This window comes from Sciurus carolinensis, chromosome 2 (genome assembly GCF_902686445.1).
Source record: "Sciurus carolinensis chromosome 2, mSciCar1.2, whole genome shotgun sequence".
Lineage (NCBI taxonomy): Eukaryota > Metazoa > Chordata > Mammalia > Rodentia > Sciuridae > Sciurus > Sciurus carolinensis.
Window position 1 is genome coordinate 13,736,961 of NC_062214.1, and position 15,119 is coordinate 13,752,079.

The 15,119-nt window shown below is 50.6% G+C and overlaps 2 protein-coding genes across 2 annotated transcripts; one reads left to right on the plus strand and one right to left on the minus strand.

Annotated features, from left to right (window-relative positions):
- Window positions 1-4,522: 4,522 nt before the first annotated feature.
- Window positions 4,523-7,326, plus strand: Tnnc2 (troponin C2, fast skeletal type). Its single transcript, XM_047536349.1, has 6 exons — window positions 4,523-4,631; window positions 6,278-6,329; window positions 6,476-6,619; window positions 6,699-6,813; window positions 6,928-7,064; window positions 7,191-7,326. The coding sequence occupies exons 1-6, from the start codon at window positions 4,629-4,631 to the stop codon at window positions 7,220-7,222; spliced, it is 483 nt and encodes a 160-aa protein (XP_047392305.1). The 5' UTR covers window positions 4,523-4,628; the 3' UTR covers window positions 7,223-7,326.
- A 4,176-nt stretch (window positions 7,327-11,502) lies between these two features.
- Ube2c (ubiquitin conjugating enzyme E2 C) lies at window positions 11,503-14,985 on the minus strand. The gene is made up of 6 exons (XM_047540444.1): window positions 14,792-14,985; window positions 14,233-14,260; window positions 13,503-13,589; window positions 12,492-12,696; window positions 12,330-12,389; window positions 11,503-11,941 (listed from the first exon to the last, which is right to left on the minus strand). The coding sequence occupies exons 1-6, from the start codon at window positions 14,890-14,892 to the stop codon at window positions 11,883-11,885; spliced, it is 540 nt and encodes a 179-aa protein (XP_047396400.1). The 5' UTR covers window positions 14,893-14,985; the 3' UTR covers window positions 11,503-11,882.
- Window positions 14,986-15,119: the final 134 nt, after the last annotated feature.

Genomic DNA, 15,119 nt, shown 5'->3' on the forward strand with positions numbered 1-15,119 from the left:
TACTTTTGAAGGAGAACCACCCTCCTTGGCCTCCATATGAGCAGAAGGGTCTCATCTTTCAGTTCCACTCTGTCCTTCATCCAGTTCTCAGTTCTTTGCATATTTTCATATCTCACCCTCCCAACATCCTGGGGAGGAGGAATGGACAATCATGGTCCATTTTGAAGATGAAAAAAACTAAGGCATATTTACTTTCCCAGACTCCACCTCTGGGAAATAAAGGAACTGGAATTTAAGTTCAAGTCCATAGTTTCAGAGCTTTAATTCCTCTTTGTTTGGCTTACAGGCAGGGTGTTGGGGTAAAAAAGACACTCTGCATTTATTCACTGAACACTCGCTCATTCACTAACTGTGGCTGAATATTTACTTGTTCTTAGTATATGTCTCACAAGTCTGGTGTAAAACTGATGCTCATAAACTCACTGGTTATCAGAGCAGGAGGGTCCTTTGGGAATCTGTTCTATCACTTCCATTTTACAAGTGGATAGACTAAGGCTTAGTGAGGGAAGGGGCTTATGCTTCATTGTATAAACAGGGTCAGAATAAGGAACTCTCTTGATGTCTCCACCATTTAGATTCTGCACGGTATTTCCCTTCAGCCTCCCTAAGGGATGGTCATTTGTCTTCTGCTTATACATACTCAGTGACATTACCTCTTGAAGCCACCCGTTCCTGTTATTGTTCAGCCATGATGATAAGGAAGTTTCTCCTAATGAACCAAATGACATTCAGTTCAGTTATTCTTTTGTTTAATGCTTTTATTGATGCATTATAGTTACACATAATAGTTGGGTTCAGGTTCATGGTTCAAAGGTTCAATTAGTCTTATACAGAATACAGTATTAAACACCTGCTGAGTACCCAGTGCAGGTGCTGAATTTTTTTTTTTTTTTTCTCAGTACTGGAGATTGAAGCTAGGACCTTCCTCTACTAGGTAAGTCCTCTACCACTGAGCTACATGCCATCCCTTTTCTTTTCTTTTTTAAACTTTATTTGGAAATAGGGTCTCAATAAATTGTCCAGGCTAGACTTGAAGTTATGATCCTACTGCCTCAGCTTCCCTGTCCCCAGTCCTTTTAATTTTTAATTTTTTTTTTTTTTTTTTACGGTGCCGGGGACTGAACTCAGGGCCTTGTGCTTGCAAGGCAAGCACTCTACCAACTGAGCTATATCCCCAGCCCACTAATTTTTAATTTTTCAATTTTATTATTATTATTTTTTGGGGGTGCTGGGGATCGAACCCAGGGCCTTATGCTTGCAAGACAAGCACTCTACCAACTGAGCTATCTCCCCAGCCCCTAATTTTTTATTTTGAGACAGGTCTTACTAAGTTGCTTAGGGCTCTGCTAAATTGCTGAGGCTGACTTTGAACCTGCAATCTCCTGCCTCTGCCTCCTGAGCTGGGATTACAGGTGTGCACCACCACGCTTGGTGAGATTTGGTGTTGAACGAGAAATGGTCTCTGGCCCATGGAACTCAGGATCGGTTGTGATCCTGTTTTGGTCAACATTTTTGCTGCTGTTACCAAAAGACCTGACAAGAGCCAAGCACTGTGGTGCACACCTGCAATCCCAGTGACATGACAGGCTGAGGCAGGAGGATTGCAAGTTCAAAGCCAGCCTTAACAATTTAGCGAGTCATCTCAAAATAAAAAGTAAAAAGGGCCGGGGATATGGCTCAGTGGTTAAGTGACCCTGTGCTCAAGCCTTGATACAAAAAACCAAAACAGAACAAAGACAATAAGAACAATTTTAGAGGAGGAGTGTATTTGGTGCTCAGGGTTTCAGAGATCTCAGTCCGTAGATGGCAGATTCTGTTGCTCTGGGCCTGAGGTGAGGTGGAACATCATGGTAGAAAGTGTGAAGGAGGAAAGCAGCCCAGAACATGGCCACCAAGAAGCAGAGAAAGCCCTGCTCACAGGGCCAAAACACAAGCTCACACAGGCACACCCCCGGTGACCCATCTCCTGCAGCCATACCCTTCCACCCTGATGTTCTGCCTTTTCTTGGACCCAGAGTAATGGAGTTGGCCGTCTGTACACTAAGACCTCTAAAACTGTGAGCCCCAAATAAACTTTTCCTCCTCCATGTTGTTCTTGTCAGGTCTTTTGGTCACAGCAAAAAAAAAAGCTGACTGAAATAGATGATAAGACATGCTCAGAGCTATGATTAAGGGAGCTACTGGAGACCACCCTGGACCTCCAGCCTGGGTGTGGGGAAAGAGGGATCCTGGAAGAAGTGATTTTGGGGGGGGGCATGGGGACTGGGGATTGAACCCAGGGGCACTTTACCACTGAGCGACATCCCTAACCCTTTTTTGTATTTTATTTAGAGATAGGGTCTCACTGAGTTGCTTAATGCCTCACTTTTGCTGAGGCTGGCTTTAAACTTGAGATCCTCCTGCCTCAGCCTCCCAAGTCACTGGGATTACAGGTGTGTGCCACTATACCAGGCCCCAACCCTTTTTACAATTTTTCATTTTGAGACAGGGTCTGGCTAAAGTGGCTCAAGCTGCCCTTGAACTTGTGATACTCCTGCCTCAGGCTCCTGAGTTGCTCGGATTACATACATGAGCCACCACACCCAGTAGAAGTGATGTTAGAACTGAGAAAGATGACAAGGAAGTAGGTAGGTGAACAGAGGGAAGATGGGAGTTTCTGGCATCATATGCAAAGGCCTGGGGGTTCATAAAGGGTGGTGTTTGGGACCATATTTAGGTCTGACGAGAGCAGAGCAGCCTGCAAGGTGAGTGAGTAGAAGAGGAAGATTGGAGAGGCCATGGGACCTTGCTTGGTCACACTAAGGAGTCAGGTTCTTATCTATTTCCTTGAGTAAACCTAAGAACAAATGACTGGTGATTGATGAGGTTCCATTCCTTCTGTTCCAAAGGGATGAGTGGTTCCAGTGTTCATTGTCCAAATTAGAATGTCTGAGTATCATTCCTTGGCCCCCTGCCTGGTTGGGAGAGGCCTTGTTTAGCCTGGCTGGCTCCGCTGAGCTTTTCTTGGGAATGTCTATATATAGGGAAAGGGAGCAGCCCAGTTGCCACTGTCCATCTCTCGGTTGTCTCAGTGCTCTTTCTGTTGACTCTGTCACTATCGGTGGGCCTTGTCCAGCTCTCAGCCTAGCGTGCACCCGAGCATTCTCAGGGTGGGCTTCCTTTGGACTAGATTTCCCCCGACTTCTCCAGCGGCCATCTGAGCTCCTCCAGCTTTCTTCACTGAGCTCTAGGAAGGGGCTAGCTGTCCTTTTACCACTTAGAGGATTCTCCTACTCCCCCAAAGTGAATCTCAAATGCCCTTTCCCTGGAGAAAGGTAGCTTAAGAGAAGAATCTGTTTTCAGTGCTTATTTCTCCTCCAAAAGCACACCCCCTGTCCTTGAGCCCTCTGTACACTTCTCCTCCTGGATGTGACCCCTGAGGACTGCCCCACCTTCTTCCCAGTCAGGATTAATAAAAATTGCCAAAAGTCAGGTGCACTGGTATGTCCTAGCTACTGGGGAGGCTGAGGCAGGAGGATCACTCTATCCCAGGAGTTCTAGGCCAGTCTGGCCAACATAGAGAGACTCCATCTCAAAGAAAGAAGGAAAAAGAAAGAAAAACTGTCAACATTACTGTAGGTCTTTATGATTTACTATGACTTACAAAGTCCTCCAGTCAAATGGGGAGTTTAATAGCTGCCACCTCAAAGGATGAGGCCATGTTGTTAAATGCTTAGTACAGTGTGTGTCATGTGGTAGAGGTTCAATAAATGGTAGCCTGGATGCCATCACTTTCCCTCTTCTGTCCCCTACCACTTACCATAGTTCAAAGACAGAATTCTTCCACTTGCAAAGCACCACCCCTGTGGACCTGGCACAAGTAGGAGACATACTTGGGGTCCCAATTTGCCATGTTTTTTTTTGGTACCAGGGATTGAACCCAGGGGCACTTAACCACTGAGACACATCCCCAGCCCTTTTTGTATTTTTTATTTAGAGACAGGGTCTCATTGAGTTGCTTAGGGCCTTGCTAAGTTCCTGAGGCTGCCTTTGAACTCACCATCCTCCTGCCTCAGCCTCCAGAGTCACTAGGATTACAAGTGTGGGCCACCGTGCCCAGCTGCCATGGTCTCTTTATGGGGGAAACATGAGGAAAGTAGGCTCAGAGTGTCATTACCACCTCCCCAAGGTCAGACAGCTTGCAGAGGCAGGTCTGGATCTTGAATTTTGAACTTCAAGCCATATGCTCTTCCCATGCCACCATGCTGCCTCACTTGTCACTGTTCTGGCCATCCTTACCCATCTTGGAGCAAGAGTGCTTCCTGGAGGGGGGCTCTCTAAGGTAGTGAAGCAGGGCAGGCCCTCCTCATAAGAATCTAGGACTACGTCAAGGCCTGCCACCTGCTCAGAGGCTTAAATTTCTCTGCAAGGGACCTTGGCTAAATTAGGTAATGGGCTAGGATCTGGGAGGGGTGGGGCTTGATGACCCCAGGATCTGATTGGGCAGGATATCCAGTCCTGGGGAGCAGGGAGGTGGGAGGAGAGGGTGCCCCTACAAATCCTGGGGGCTGGGGTGGGTCAGAGCATCTTTGGGTGGTGGAGTGGAGAGGAGGCGACCCATAGCAGAGGAGTCCCAGTGACCAGCAACCATGGTAAGGACAAGGGACTTCATTCCTTGGCTTGCTGGAAAACCTCTGGGCCTCTTTCAGCCTGATCAGGGTGCGCTGAGGGCAACTGACTTTTCATGGATGAGGAGGACTGGGATGTTCCGGGGACTGATCCTCAGGGCTTAGATTCCCTGCCCACCTTCCGAGACTTCCAGCATTCGTAGAGCTAGCAGGGGGTCTTAGCTTGTCTCCTTCATAGTAGAGAGTTGGACTCTGAGGGCCAGAGTCACCCAGCAACCCAGTGGCAAGGGTGGGCTTTTGAAGCCCAGCCAAACCCTCCTGTCAGTGAGAGAAGAAAGGCTCTTCTGGAAGATGGAAGACCTGCAGAGCCTGGGGCTGGTTAGGGTGTCTGAGAGGTATTTACTCCAATGACCGAGTGGTCGGAAGGAAGCTTAAAATCTCCATGTCTGCAGGTTCTCTGAGGGGACAGACAATGTGTCCACCTCTTCTTGGTGGTCTCAGTGTCTCAGGGCTCCGAGAGTCTTGAGGATGATCAGAAGAAGCAAAAGGTGACAGACTAGAGTTAGAGAGACCCCAGCGTCCAAGAAAGGGGTCTTGACTTGGGGTTGTCATTTTCCTCTGAGATCCCCCTCCCTGCTTCACTTCAAGGAGTAACTAGACCCCAGAGGCCAGCTGCTGTTGCTGAGATCAACTAAAAATAGCCTGCCTTCCTGGCACAGGACAAGAGGAGGGAGAGGTGGGGGCAGGGAGGAGGAGGAGGGCAGGACCAGCTGGCCAAAGAACTCCTTGGATACCTCAATGGTTCTTCACCACCAGCCTCAGTCCAAAGCCTCCATCCCAGGAAGACCAAGGCCTCATCACGTTTTGCCCAGCAATGAGAGGCATTAACTTCAATGACTGAGGTGTAAGAAAGAAACCTAAAATTTCTACATCTGCGAATTCCCTGAGGGGAGAGACTATATGCCCATTTCTTTTTGTTGGTGTCAGTGTTTGGTCTATGGCCTGACACTTAGCAGGTGCTCAATAACTATGTTGCATTATTATTCATTTGAGAACAAATGTTTATTGAGCAACTATTAAAGTATGAGGCATCCTTAGGGGAGAGGGAAGACTGGAAGATCGTGCTGGAGTGGCGCTGACACATTACAAAGCCCCCCCCCCCATTTCATCTTATCCAGAAAAGTCCTTTGAGATGAGGGCATGCTAAGTGACTTGCCCAAGGTCACTGGGGATTCCTGACCTGGCCTCCAAAGGACAAGTGAAAAGACCTTGGTGTGGTGTTTTCTTTCTTGTCCTCAGCACAGAATGTGTGCCAAGTTTGGAGCTGTCTTTAGGAGCTCTCAGGGGCACTTCCCTACAGAAATGGGAGTAGTGGCTGGGCTCAGTGGCCCATGCCTGGATCCCAACAACTCAGGAGGCTGAGGTAGGAGGATTGCAATTTTGAGGCCAGCCTTAGCAATTTGAGGGGGGGACATGTCTCAAAATAAAAAAAATGAAAAGGGCTGGGGTTGTGGCTCAGCGGTAGAAAGCTCCTGGGTTCAATTCTCAGTACTGATCCCCCGCCACAAAAAATAAAATTAAAAAAGCAGGGGTCGAGGAGAATGGGGCTAAGGTGGGAATCTGCTCCAGGAGTGTCCCTTCTGCCCTCTGACTCCCTCTGTCTTCTGCAGACGGACCAGCAGGCTGAGGCCCGGTCCTACCTCAGCGAGGAGATGATCGCTGGTGAGTGGGCGGCGCAGCCAGGCCGCAGGTCGCTGCGGGGAGGCGTGTTGGGGAACGTTTCGGCGTCTGGGCAGGGTCAGGAGGTGGGTGCGAGGCTGACAGTGCAGCCAGCCTCACCTCTGTGCCCGTTCTCCTTCCCCTGGCAGAGTTCAAGGCCGCCTTTGACATGTTTGATGCTGATGGTGGTGGGGACATCAGCGTCAAGGAGCTGGGCACCGTCATGAGGATGCTGGGGCAGACACCCACCAAAGAGGAGCTGGATGCCATCATCGAGGAGGTGGACGAGGACGGTAGGCGGGCGGCCCTCCGCGGCAGGGGCGGTGGGGAGGGCGCGGCCCGAGCTGGGGCTGAGCCGCCTGCCGCCCTCAGGCAGCGGTACCATCGACTTCGAGGAGTTCTTGGTCATGATGGTGCGCCAGATGAAGGAGGACGCGAAAGGCAAGAGCGAGGAGGAGCTGGCCGAGTGCTTCCGCATCTTCGACAGGTGCGCTGGGCCGAGCAGACGGGGCGGGCGGGCGCGGCTTCCCGGGCGACCCGCGTGGCGGCCGTGGCCAGGGTAAGTCACGGGCCTGCGCCCTGCCCGTCCCTTCACCCGCAGGAACGCGGATGGCTACATCGATGCCGAGGAGCTGGCGGAGATTTTCAGGGCGTCCGGGGAGCACGTGACAGACGAGGAGATCGAATCCTTGATGAAGGACGGGGACAAGAACAACGACGGCCGCATCGACTTCGACGGTGAGGGCGCGGGAGCCGCACGGCGCCTGGGACGGGGCGGGGCCAGGTCCCAGGGCGCCGCGTCACCGCGCAGTTAACCAGCAGGCGCCACCCGCGGGCCCCTGACCCCTCGCTGTCTTTCCGCAGAGTTCCTGAAGATGATGGAGGGCGTGCAGTAAGGAGTGGGCCGTCGCCTGCACCGGTCCCCTGCCCCACCAGGGAGGCACGGCGCCTTCTGGCCCTGTCTGCAAGGAATAAAAGCAAATATTGCAAAACTCGTGAACCGAGTGAGGGAGGACCGACTGGGGCGGCCTCAGGGCCGCCTGGCTGGGACGCCGTGCGTGCGGGAGGGAGCCGGGTCGGCGCTGGACGTGTTCTGCAGGAAGGCCCCGGACGGGCGCTGGGCGAGCGGTGGGGTTGCGCCTGGCGTTGGAGGGGAGACTGCAGGGACTTGGGGCTGAGTCTAGGGAAGCCGGCGGGCCCCGGGAAGGCGCCCGGGACGGGTAGGGGGAGGGTGCGCTCCAGGGGAGAGGGGTGAAATCCCTTCAGTTCCCCACCGTCCTTCTTTTCGGGGAACTTTGAGTCTTGGGTATCCTACTTGCCTCCTTCTGGGTCATTGGGCTGAGGAGGATCGGGGTGTCCATCCATCCCCAGGCAGCATTACTTCTGCTTGAAGGACTTTGCTCTTCCAAGCGCTTCCTAGGTGTCTTGCGGTAGGGGACGGTGGAGACACACCGCCCGGAAGATTGAGCTCATCATCTCGACCCCATCCCTATCTCTGCCTGGGTTCCCTGCCTTCAGCCCCCTCCACTGCACTCCATAGAGGCCAACAGCATGATCTAGTGAAACTGAAATCTGACCTGGCTACTCCCGCCAAAACGCCTTCAAGGCTTTCCTTTACTTGTAGAATCAGCTCCAAATTCCTTCCCTTCCTCTCCCACGCACCCTTCCCACGGCTCCTTCCTATGGACCTAGAGTGCACTTTTCAAGCACCTGGGCCTTTGCACATGCTGTTCTGCCTCACTTCTTATAAATTCTTCAACCACAAGCCCGGCCTAGATACCATCTCTTTCCTTGATCCCTACCCTGGCTGGCTAGAATATGGCTCCCAAAGCTTTTTGTAAACAGTTACAGCAGATGCCAAACTATAGCTAATTAAGTGTAGTGGTAGTTTAGCTTAAGAGTCAGGCTGAGTCTGAATCCTCACTGCCTGTGACAAATTAAGCCACTCTGCTTCAGTTTCCTCACTGTAAATGAGGATAGTGATTACTGCTAATCTTACAGGGTTTTAAAAATGAGTCCTTGTGTGCAAAGTGCTTAGAATAGTGCCTGGCACATAGTACTTGTTTAAACATGCTAGCCCGACTCACCTATAATCCTAGTGACTAGGGAGACAGAGGCAGTATTGCAGGTAATCTTGGCAACTTAGCAAGACACTGTCTCAAAAAAACTGGGAATGTGGCTCAGTGGCAATTCTCTCCTGAATTCGATCCCCAGTCCCAAAACACAGAAATAACGAAACCTCCCTAAATATATGCAATTATATATATATTATATTTGCTAGCTATTAACATCACCATCATTCTTGAAACTGAACCCTACTGTCACTGTATTCTTGCTGCAGCCCTCCTCCATTCCTATCTTGTTCATTCCTTGTTTTTTGTCCTGTTCGTATATTTCCCAGCTTGTATTTTCAGGCAGAAATTGGTGCTGGGGTTTAGTAATCATCAGTATTTATTGAGTGCTACTGTGGGCTGTGCCCTTGCCATAGAACTTGTCGTGTTCACCCACACGCCTAGAGGCAGACGCTGTTGAGGAAATGGAAGTCCTACGGAGGTGAAATACACAGGCACCCGGATAATAACCCAGCTACACTGCTGCCATGAGGTGGAACCGTCGCAGTCCCGTCTGTCTGGATGACCCAAGCTTTTGAAACAGGTCCTGCCTTAAGTGGATGAATCCCTCTGCCCTCCGTCTTGTCCTCCTGTGTTCCCCATCTCAGGGTTGATACTGAGGATGGGGCCCAAGATAAGAATTCTGGCACTCCTTCTCCACTTCTCAAGAACTAGCTCTATTTCTTCCTTTTTTGGTGTTGGGGATTGAACCCAGGGGCGCTTTACCATTGAGCTACATACCAAGCCTACCTTTTTAATTTTATTTTTTATTTTGAGAAAGTCTAAGTTGCCTAAGGCTTTGCTAATTTGCTGAGGCTGGCCTTTAACTTGGGATCCTTCTGCCTCAGCCTCGAGTCACAGACATGCCCGACTGCATCTGGCCAGTCCTGCTACTTTCTGTCTCCTTCCCTGCCCCCTCCAAGCCCACTCAGCACCATAACTCAGGCTACTACTGCTTGCCTGGCTCTTTCCTGTGATTTGCTCCCCAGAGAGCAGCTTAGCAGTAATTTTTTTCTTTTCCGCAGAGCAGGGCTACACATTCCCAGCCCACCATCAGGATTTTTTCTGAACACCAATCCCATCAAGCCTCTGCCCTGTTCACAGCTTTGTTAGCTTCCTGTTTTCCTCAAGATAATGCTCAAAGGTTTCCTTTTTTTTTTTTTGCAATAATGGGATCAAACCCAGGCTTGTCAGCTTCCTATGACCTTCCAGATCCTTGGAGACCTGGCATTCAGCCACCTCACCAGCCCGCATTGCTCCCCTTCTCTCCGTACCCCTGAAGGGCTTGCTATCTAAGAAATGGAAACAATAATCATACCATCTACTATTTCCTGTGCTAGAGTTTTTTTTTTTTTTTTTTTTTTTTTTTTGTACTAAGGATTGAACCCAGGAATGCTTTACCACTGAGCTACATACACCGAGGCTGGCCTTGAACTTGTGATCCTCCTGCCTCAGCCTTCTAAGTCTCTGAGATTATAGGGAGGCACTGCTTAGAGTTCTTTTTGTTCCAATGTCAGAAACCTAAGCAAATAGGGTCATGTTTCATGGGACTGGTGTGCCAAGCCACCAACTGGAAGTATCTACCTCCAACTCAGGTATTTGGTTTTCTTCCTATTGTATGTCTCCACCAGCAGCCTAAACTGACTCCTTCCTCTTTTAAAAATTTTCCTAGATTTTGCTCTTTCTTGGTGATTAATTCCAGAAAACACAATTGGTTCTGAACTAGTTTAGTGTTAGGTCCTAGGGACTGACAAAGTAGACCAGGTGACTGTCCAGATGTTCAAACACTGTGCTCAAGGACCCCATTTTGGTGCTTCTCCATGGCTGATACAACTATGTCCCCCTGTTTTGTTTTTGCAGGGCAGGTACTGGGGATTGAACCCAGGGTACTTAACCACTGACCTGTATCCCCAATCCTCTATTTTGAGACAGGGCCTTACTAAGTTGCTTAAGCTGCTGAGGCTGGCCTTAAGCTCGCAGTTCTCCTGCCTCAGCTTCCCGAGTTGCTGGGATTACAGGCCTGCATTACCCCCTCAGCATTTAATTAGAACCAATTTAGGGCCAGGTTCTGAGCTCTGCTTTCTCAGGCATTCTTAACCAGGTGACTTTCAAACTCGAGAGCATCAGAACCTGGAAAGCTTGTTGGGACTACGAATTGGCTCTTCTAACAAGTTCCAGGGAGTGCCCTGCTGCTGGAAGAACCACAGGCAGAAAGGCAACCCCGCCCCTTTGCATTTTAACTAGATCCTTAGATTTCTATGCATGTTGAATTGAGAAGTAAGGCTCTATGTGAAAGAGAACTGAGCACCATTTCAGACAGATAGAGGACACTCAAATTCTTATCCCAGACCTGACAACTTCAGTTCCTCACCTGTGGCTCCTTGATGGGCCAACAAGAGTAAAAGAGGTGGGTGAGAATCTTCCTGACAGGTGCTCCTCTCCTTCTCCCCCAGCTAGCGGAGCGGACCAGGCTGGGTGCTGAGGTAGAGACCCAGGCAGTGATGGCAGGGCCCATCTCTCCAGGCTGCAATTCTCAGTGCCTGGTCCTGCAGGGACCAAGCAGGGTCTGCACGGGGGCATTCCTTCCAGGGGCCCAAGCCAGATCCTGACATAGGCCAGAGGAAAGGTAGCCTAAACAGTTGAGAACTGGGTACAACAGCTGGAGGCGCCATTGGTGGAGATGGAGCAGGAAGTGAACGTGCCCCACTGGAGTTTTCCAGGGGGACCTGGGGCTAGAGGCAGGTTCAGAGCTCAATCCTGAGGGTTCTGACAGAGGGGGGCTTTCCCTGGTTGTCCCTCCATACTCCAGGCTCGCTGTAGGGTAACCTGAGTTTTATTCTTTGGGGCCATAACATTGCCACAAAGTGGGTGGCTGGCCTCCCCTCCTGTGAGCTCATGCTCAGGCGAACACTCAGTCTAAGGCCTGGTTCAGCCCCACCTGCGACACAGCCGAGGCCACTCCAATGCTCACTGACGTGCCTGGTGCCAGCCATGACTTTATTTTTGGTGCTGGGGAATGAAGCCAGGGCCTTGTACATGCTAAGCGTGCACTTTACCACTGAGCTACACCCCCAGCCAAATAGGCATTAGTATGACACACATTTTAAAGATGAAGAAACAGTGATAAAATAACTAAGGTCACAAGTTGCCCACAGTCTCAGCTGCTTCAACCCCTATAACAGGCAAGAGTCCCTCTCTTAAGCCACACCTCTGCTGCCCCAGCACCTCCAACCCAAGGGTAACTGCAAGGCAGCAACTTTACAAAAACCAACCAAAATGTATTTATTTAATATACATTGCAAGGGCTCAACCAGACTTAATTTAAAAGACAGAAACAAAACAAAAATAATACCACAGCTCAAGATACAGAGTCCTATACAGAAATCAAGAAAAGGACAGACTATCTAAGGAAAAATAAACACAGAGAGAGGCTGGACAGCCCCGGTCAGGGCTCTTGGCTGGAGACCTGCTTTGAGTAGGTTTCTTGCAGGTACTTCTTAAAAGCTGGAAGAGAACAGGCAGGTCTCGGGTGAGTGAATGAAGTAGGCAGAGCTCACGAAGGTGGGCAAGAGGGCAGCTTGCCTGGGAATGCAAACTTGAGGCGCATCTTGGGAGGGACTGTTTTTCCAGCACAAGGGATATTGTCGTCTCCTGATGGACTTGCTTCCGGTAAGATGGGGAGGGTGCCAGGTGACACATTTTACCAAAAGCCCCCTCAAGCTCCATGAACAAGGAGGTTGCTAATTTGTCACATTTTGGAGAATGTAGGAAGCACCAAGGTTGAGACAGAAGTGGTTTGACACGCTTTCCCCTCAGCCCAATCCACCGAGATCCTTTTGAGGGAGTTTCTGAAGGCTGGAGAGGGGTCATCCTGTATTCAAGAAGGACTTACCTGTGGGGTTCTTCCAGAGCTCAGCAGCATGCGTGTTCAAAGGGCTGTCGATGTTGGGTTCTGTGAGTAGAGAGAGAATGGTCAAGGGAGCAGAAGAGGCTGACCCACAGGAATCCTGACAGGCCCCTATGTTTTACAGGAAGGGGTGGTCTCAGAAGTCACCTCCTAGCAGGCTCTGGATGGACAGCAGGATGGTCCTGACATCATACAGGGCAGACCACTTGTCCTTGAGGATGTCCAGGCAGATGTTACCCTGGGTGTCCACGTTGGGGTGGTAGCAGGGTGTCAGGAACTTCACTGTGGGTGCATTGTAAGGGTAGCCACTGGGGAACTCCAAGGACAGCTTATACCTCAGGTCTTCATATACCTGGTGTTTGGAGAAGGGCAAGAAGTCAGCAAGCAAGCAGCTCGCCCTGTCCTGAGCCTCACACCCCACCCAAGCCCACATGAGGGCCTTGCTGGGTTGGACCTTTGAGCCTCTGTCTGGGACTGGACAGTAGACAAAGTGTTACCCTGGTTCTGCTGCTTTCCTCTTATATGGTGGGGACATCAGTGATCCTTGTCTAACTGTTGTAAATTGGTGCCCTGAGGGCTACCACGGCTGTGCTTTAGTCCCATTAATGTCTTAGTCGCTAACACGAAAAAAATTAGAGTTTGACATAGATTTGGATTGCTGAGTTATCTTTTTTTTTGCACTGGGGATTTAAGCTGGGGTGCTTTACCACTGAGCCACACCCCCAGGCTCCACCCCCACTTTTTAAATGATTGTTTTTTACATTTTGAGATAGGACCTTGCTAAGTTGCTGAGGCTGGCCTCCAACTCCTGCCTCAGCCTCTCAAGTTGTGGGGATTATGGGCATGTGCCACTGTGCCCAATCTGAGTTATCTTAAACAGTAATGGGAAGCTGTCTTTTTGAGACTTGTGCCCTCACGCTAGCCAGTGTTTGCTCCGTTACTTCTTTGTATTCTAGCCCCTTGGACAGCCCTGCTTTAAACCTACACTTTCATTGCAGAGGGGAGAACAAGGCCATAAGGCACAGAGCTTGGGAACAGGCATAGGGGAACTGTCTTGCTCAGTTAACATACCCAAGCAGACCTGGCACTTGGATCTCACCTCCTACTTTCCTCCAAACTCATCAAAGTGATACTCACCCATGCCAACCCTATACTTACTGTGCCAGCTGCTCCATGGATGGTCCCTACCCATTTGAAAAGGTTGTCTGATTCAGGGAAGGCAGAAATTCCTTTGTCACCAGACATCTGGGGAGGAAACACAGCACTCGTGACTTGCAGCATATTCTTTAGGGCATAGCAAAGGTCAGTGGGTGATCCCCTGCCTGTGATCTCACACTCTGATCCCAAATTGAACTATCAAACCCAACCAACAGGTTCATCACCAGGTTAAGGAGGGAGGGGAAGTACAGGAAGCACAGGTCAATTCTACACCCAAATTCTTGTTGGTTGCTAGGAATTCAAATACACAATTTCTGAAATATGTTCAAAAGTTTTGAGGTGAGTATTTAGAGATTAATTAGCAAAGGACAACTAGGAAGGGAGAATTCCAAGATAAGACAGGACTAAAAATACGAAGAAGGGTGGGGAGTTGTGGGTGGGTAAAATGGTAAAGCTTGGGGCCAGGAAGTAGGGACAAGTGGCAGAAGAGGGAAGGACTTTGGTGAACTGTTCTAGGAAAACTTCATTGTGAAGGGATAGAATTGGGATAGAGAATGCTGTAAGAAAAGGTGCAGGTGGGAGTATAAATGGCTTCTTGGAGTAAATTATACGGACCTTTTAATCTCTATGTCTAGCAAGGAGTCTGAAGAGGAAGGAAGCTACTGATAAGTGGGTGGGAGATGGGACACTGGACCAATTGATTGGAATCTGAGAGCACTTAGTTACTTACCATGAGGGTCATCAGCTCCTGCTGTAGCCTGCAAAAAGAATTGGAAATGGAAGTCTGGATGGGTCAGTTTTCCAGATGGTTGCTAGGAATTGCTCCCGAGCAACTGTCAGGTAGGATTCCCCCTTCTCCCAGGTCTGACTCAGCTTGGGGTGCCCTCATCGACCCCATAGGAGGACCCTGGTGAGTCTTCACCCTTCCTAATTCCCGGGTCCTACAGGACCCTGGTGAGTCTTCACCCTTCCTAATTCCCGGGTCCTACAGGTCCTACTGGCGTCTTCTGGGAGAATCCTGGCAGCGTCCATACCCTCCCGTCTTCTCTAAGGAGTCTCAAAAAGCGGCCGAAGTTACTGGCGTGTCCCCCTGTCTACCCACCGGCTCCAGGAGGTGGGGGTCCAGAAGCCTCTGCCCTAGGTCCAAGGCCCAGGCCTTGAGCCCCTGGCGTGTGCTCCCGCCTTCGTATATCTATCGGCTCCAGGAGGAGGGGTCCCGGAAGTCTTCGCTTGGGTCCGCACGCCCAGGGCATATCAGGCCTAGCGAGCGTTACCTCCGCACCACTCACCTCTTGCCCACAGGGCCCCGGGCGGCGCCCCCGCTGGGCTCGGCTCCTTTACGTGCTGCGGCGACGCTGGCGGCGGCTGGGTCACGGTTTTGGGAGGCCATTCCAGCAGCGCTGGCAGGGAGACAGGAACTTGGAGAACAGGACTGCAACTGCAGGGCTGCGGGGCCGCCCGCCCGCGTTTGAATTGTAACCCTCTGGTAAGGCCGGCCAATCATAGGCCCGCTTGGGTTTGATCCAGCCAATGCGGTGCGTCCGAGCGCTCTGTCACTGAGCACTGCTAGACCCCACCACCAGCGCAGCACTATTGGGCGGTTGGTGTTTCTGCCTC

Coding starts and splice junctions, on each gene's coding strand:
- Tnnc2 (XM_047536349.1), top strand. Junction 6,814..6,927: donor TGCTTCCGCATCTTCGACAG/GTGCGCTGGGCC, acceptor CTTCACCCGCAG/GAACGCGGATGGCTACATCG. Junction 7,065..7,190: donor CGGCCGCATCGACTTCGACG/GTGAGGGCGCGG, acceptor GTCTTTCCGCAG/AGTTCCTGAAGATGATGGAG.
- Ube2c (XM_047540444.1), bottom strand. CDS start 14,892: ATGGCCTCCCAAAACCGTGACCCAGCCGCCGCCAGCGTCGCCGCAGCA. Junction 12,390..12,491: donor CATCCAGAGCCTGCTAGGAG/GTGACTTCTGAG, acceptor CTCTACTCACAG/AACCCAACATCGACAGCCCT. Junction 11,942..12,329: donor GCTCTGGAAGAACCCCACAG/GTAAGTCCTTCT, acceptor GTTCTCTTCCAG/CTTTTAAGAAGTACCTGCAA.